This window comes from Panthera uncia, chromosome X, assembly GCF_023721935.1.
Source record: "Panthera uncia isolate 11264 chromosome X, Puncia_PCG_1.0, whole genome shotgun sequence".
NCBI lineage: Eukaryota > Metazoa > Chordata > Mammalia > Carnivora > Felidae > Panthera > Panthera uncia.
The window spans coordinates 34,751,478-34,757,095 of NC_064817.1; the positions used below are offsets into that span (position 1 = coordinate 34,751,478).

A 5,618-nucleotide genomic window follows, 5' to 3' on the forward strand; every position below is an offset into this window, starting at 1 on the left:
TGAAGGCCGTCGCTTAACTAACTGGGCCACTTGGTGCCCCTTAAATTTTCTAAGTAGCCCCATTAAAAACTGTAAAAAGAAAAGGATGACATTAATTTTAATATTTCAGTTAACCAAATATATCTAAAATATCTTTTCAACGTGTAACCAATATAACAATTATTGATGAAACAATTTATCATTCTTTTTTTGGTACTAAGTCTTTGAGACCTGGTGTGTATTTCACACTTCCAGTACATCTCAATTCAGGATAGGCACATTTCAAATCTTCAGTAGCCACATGTGTCTGGTGACTACGGTATTGGGCAGTACAGGGCTAGAGCACAGGCCCTGGTGAAGCCCTCCAGGTCCCCCCTCTGCATGCAATGATCCCTCTAGGCTGAATTCCAGGAGAGCACCCAGTGATGTTACAGGCAGGAGAGGGTTCAGAATGGGGTCAGATGCCGGAATCCCAGCTGGGTTTTGCTGATAAAGACAACTGGAAAGCAAAGGGTAGGGCGGCGTGGGTGGGGAACATGTGTTAAGGTCTGAGAACTGGGAGGAGGCCCTTCGAAGGGCACGGTTATGCAGGAGGTACGAGAACTTGGTGGAGGGCCGAACCCTGCCACACGGACAGGTGGGACCTTACCTGGGGCGACCCCTGAGCTGACGGCTGTTCCTTTTCTGTCTTCTCGCCCCCCACCCCACCTGCCAGCAGTAGTCCTCGGCCTGCCCAGCGCCTGGGCCGAGGAGGCGTGCACGCGCACCTGCCCCGCCGCCTGCGCCTGCAGCAGCACCGAGCGCGGCTGCTCCGTGCGCTGTGACCGCGCCGGCCTCCTGCGGGTGCCGGCCGAGTTTCCGTGCGAGGCAGCCTCCATCGACCTGGACCGGAACGGCCTGCGCTTCCTGGGCGAGCGGGCCTTCGGCACGCTGCCGTCGCTTCGCCGCCTGTCGCTGCGCCACAACAACCTGTCCTTCATCACGCCCGGCGCCTTCAAGGGCCTGCCGCGCTTGGCCGAGCTGCGTCTGGCGCACAACGGCGAGCTGCGCTACCTGCACGCGCGCACCTTCGCCGCGCTCAGCCGCCTCCGCCGCCTCGACCTGGCCTCCTGCCGCCTCTTCACGGTGCCTGAGCGCCTCCTGGCCGAGCTGCCCGCCCTGCGAGAACTCGCCGCCTTCGACAACCTGTTCCGCCGCGTGCCCGGCGCGCTGCGCGGCCTGGCCAACCTGACGCATGCGCACCTGGAGCGCAGCCGCATCGAGGCGGTGGCCTCTAGCTCGCTGCAGGGCCTGAGGCGCCTGCGCTCGCTGAGCCTGCAGGCCAACCGCGTCCGCGCCGTGCACGCAGGCGCCTTTCGCGACTGCGGCGCCCTGGAGCATCTGCTGCTCAATGACAACCTGCTGGCCGAGCTGCCTGCCGAAGCCTTCCAAGGCCTGCGCCGCCTGCGCACGCTCAACCTGGGCGGCAACGCGCTGGGCCTTGTGGGGCGCGCCTGGTTCGCCGACCTGGCAGAGCTTGAGCTGCTCTACCTGGATCGCAACAGCATCGCCTTTGTGGAGGAGGGCGCCTTCCAGAACCTCTCGGGCCTCCTTGCTCTGCACCTCAATGGCAACCACCTCACCGTGCTGGCCTGGGCTGCCTTCCAGCCTGGCTTCTTCCTGGGCCGCCTCTTTCTCTTCCGCAACCCGTGGCGCTGTGACTGCCGCCTGGAGTGGCTGCGGGACTGGATGGAGAGCTCCGGGCGCGTGGCCGACGTGCCGTGCGCCTCCCCAGGCTCCGTGGCCGGCCTGGACCTCAGCCAGGTGGCCTTTGCGCGCACTTCCGATGGCCTCTGTGTGGATCCCGAGGAGCTGAACTTCACCGCATCCAGTCCAGGCCCGTCCCCAGAGCCTGCGGCCACCACCGTGAGTAGGTTCAGCAGCCTCCTCTCCAAGCTGCTGGCCCCAAGGGCCCCGGTGGAGGAGGTGGCCAACACCACCGAGGGAACGCTCAACACCTCTCTGTCTGATAGCCTTCTCTCCGGTGGGGTCGTTGTTTTGGGCCACAGCACCTGGTTTCTCCTCGGCTCTGGTCTCCTGCTCATCGTGGTGTTTGTCCTACGCATGGACTGACCTTGCCTCACTGGGGTGGCCCAGATTGCCTTGGCCAGCGGAGGAAAGTTGAGTTAACTGCTTGAGGTGTTTGTGGTGAGGGAAGAGGGGAACTGGATGGGGCAGGTGGTGAAAATTCCAGCCCAGGATGGAAGGGACAGTTTACTTCCAGAGATGGTCCTAGGAGGAGGAGAGCCCTGGGCAGTGCCACACCGGGATGGGGTGAAGGTGGGGAGAAGAATGGATTTATGCTCATGTCACCTGGGCATCAATTGGACAAGAGAAGCAAGAATGAACATGGGCCCTCCAGTGAGAAGATTAGGAATTGGAAGCTCTTAGGGCTACGGGGCTCTACCCCCATCCCTTGCCCCCATCTTCCAGGACACAGAGACTGCAGTGCCTGAATTAGAGTCAATCCAGTGGCTAAATACTAAGAACTGTGCTAGTTTTCCTGGCAGGACAGCCCATTAAGCCCAGTCCCTTTGTTTTCTACCACAATTGCCCTCCCCTTCCCCTAGGGGCAAGGGCCACTAGGATCCAGAAAGATGGACAGGACAGGAGAGAAGGGGGATGTGAGAGGAAGTTAGACTCGAGGGAGGTGGCCATGGTTCCTGGGGTCTGGAATGTGTTAAGAGGCATTGAAAACAAAGACCCGTTTCACTTACTCCACAATTATTCCCAGGGGTGGCCTTAGCCACAAAGCAACTTTAGGGCAGGGTAGGGGGGAAAAAAGAGGGGGAGCGGGTTTCTGTATACAAATAAATGGGTAAAATCCTAAGATTAAAAAAAGAAAAACGTTAAACAAGTTTTTGTACCTCAGGAGTTTTTTTTAGAGTCTTTCATATGCAAACATGCATTGTGAATCTCCAGGAAGGCCACAAAATCCTCTTTTCTTAGGTTTTGTGGGAAGAGTGTCCGGAGGACAGAGATGCTGTTAGTAGGGCAGGGAGTCTTCAGCTTGGATGATCCCATTAGGTGCGGAAATCATTATGGGCGGCACACTTTGGGGCCGACTAATGGCCAGGAGGAAAAGAGGCAGCCAATAGCTGGGAAGGGGGCCTGACAGATTTCCCAGGGTGGGAGTTGGCCAACTCTAAGCCCCCAGGCCTGAGTGCCAGGGCAAATTCTGTATGTCTGCTAAATACTTGCTGAAGCAGTTCTCCACGCACAAGTAATGATGACTTCATTCGTCAACTTGCTGGAAATCCGCAGTTTTAATGTCCTGAATTCCTCTGTCTATATTTACAGAGCTGGGTTTTCAAAGCTCACATAATTCAGGGTGCACCAAGCTGTCAGGTCTTCATGGTGATAGTACTTCTGTGTCTGTAGGTGATACTAAACATTAGAAATGTTGCAGAAAGACCTCTGAGGGTTGGAGTGTTCAAACGGGCTGTGACCATTAGTGGTCAATCAACTCAATTTGATGGGTCACAACCGGCGTTCAAAAAAAAAAAACACAACTAACCAAGAATAGAGTCTCAATAACTAACCAAGACAGAGAGTCTCACATGTAACAAGTATTGTTTTGTAAAACTTAATTTGTATGCATTTATTCATATTATATGTGTATGTATGTATGTTGTGTCTGGATTGCTGCGTACAATTTATATTTTATTGTAGGCTGTTGTTTTTTTCTCTTGTGGGCTATTGTTAAGAAAGTTTGAAAGTCACTAATCTGGAGCCTGCATGATTTTTAAAAACTTTTTATTTTGAAAAGTCTCAAACTTACAGAAAAGTTGCCAGAATAATAGAATGAACACTTTGGCCATTCCCCTAGGTTTCCCAGTTGTTAACGTTTTACTGTATTTGAGGTATATAGTTTGAGTTAGTTGTAAACATCACAGCCCTTCACCCCTAAATACCGTAGTATGTATTTCCTAGTCAGGAACTTTATCATTGATAGGATAGTATTATTTAAAATATACTCTATAGTGAAATTTCAACAGTTGTCAAAATGATTTCCTAGGCAGTCACTCTATTTTACTATTAGTCGCAAAAAAAGGTTCCTTGTGTTCATTTGATCACAGTACTCAAAATTCTAAATCCTCTGACTGACTTTAATGTTTTAAAATGAATTCGTTCTCCAAATGTCTTACTTTTCAAATGTGAGAACCAGATGAGGTCAGAAATGTTGTTTGTTCAAACCATGTGTCGTGGCTATGGTAACTGAGTAAGGATCACGAGAATCCTGGAGACCAGACCTCTGCGTTTGGGTAACCATGGAAGTCCGCAGCACACGTGCAGCCTGTGTTACTGAGGAACAAGATGCTGCCTGGGGAGGAATGTCCTTCCTTTCATTTGGAGCAGGTTCCTGAGAGTCAGCCTCAAAATGCTGCTTCAGTTCTGCCCAGTGGTTAGATGGCCAGCTTTTTAATGAACATTTGTTTGGCTGAATGTTTTTGAACAAGTATCAACACTGAAATAGCCTCCGGGGAGACAGATTTTTATAGAACTACCCAGCCCAGTAGAATTCTGGGAACGTGGGAGTTACTTACTGCCAAACAGATCCAGAGTTGCCTGGAACAAGTTCCCCGTGAATTGTGGCCATTATGAGCTCTCATGAGAGAACGGGGAGTGGAGTTCCCAGTTTTGAGTTCATGAAGTTTCCCACCCCATCCCTGGTGGAAAGTACCTTGAGAAATGCCAAGGTGCTATGGATTCTGCTGAGCAAAACTACGTGTCCCCGTCTGGATGGACCATTTTATGCTGTGGCAACAAACGATCTCCAAACCTCAGTGGTTTCCTGAGGGTTATTTCTTATGCACATGTCCAACATGGGCTCGTGAGGGGGGCTCTGCTCTTTGTAGTCACTCAGGGACCCAAGCTGATGAAGGATCTGCCATTTTCGGACACTGTTATCTAAACACGAGTTTTAGGGTTTGTTGCAACAGAGAAGGAAAGCTTGGGAGAATCATGCACCACTCTTAAATGCTTCTACCCAGATGTGACATGTGTTGCTTCTCACCCTTCATTGGCCAAAAATGTCACCAGGCCACACCTAACTCCAGCCAGGCAAGGAGGTGTGGTCCTCCTGTGTGCCCAGAAAGAGAGGAGAACTGGGGATGTTGATGAACCCTAGCAGTGCTCCGGACAGCTCACCCGATAGAGTCAAGCCTGGACTTGTCAGCACTGTTCGAAGAAATAGAGGCTGGAGAGGCAAATCTGGTGGGCAAGGCCCTACTAGGCTCACTCTTTCTCCCCTCCCAGCACCCCAGCTGGGCTTTGAATACAATATTTGCTTTAGCCAGTAGGAAGGCTGTGGCCTCATTGTATTGGTTCTTTCAGAAAGGGGAGAGGGGTCCATGGCCGGCTCAGTTGGTAACTTTGTGTGACTTTTGATCTTAGGGTCATGAGTTCAAGCCCCATGTTGGATGTGCAGCCTACTTAAAGTTAAAAAAAATTTTTTTTTAAAGGAGAGAGAAAATGTAGAGACAAAAGGTTCATCTTTTCCTCTTTAAAAAATGTTTTCTGCATATTCAACTAACACTATCCAAATCTTTAGAAGCTTGATCTTTGGAAAATTCCCTCTCAGAAAGCTCCCTGGCTAT

The 5,618-nt window shown here is 51.5% G+C and overlaps 1 protein-coding gene across 1 annotated transcript; it reads left to right on the forward strand.

The window, feature by feature from the left end:
- Positions 1–564: 564 nt before the first annotated feature.
- Positions 565–3,686, forward strand: NYX (nyctalopin). The gene has a single exon (XM_049643228.1). It carries the CDS (start codon positions 565–567, stop codon positions 2,089–2,091), a length of 1,527 nt encoding a protein of 508 aa, XP_049499185.1. The 3' UTR covers positions 2,092–3,686.
- Positions 3,687–5,618: the final 1,932 nt, after the last annotated feature.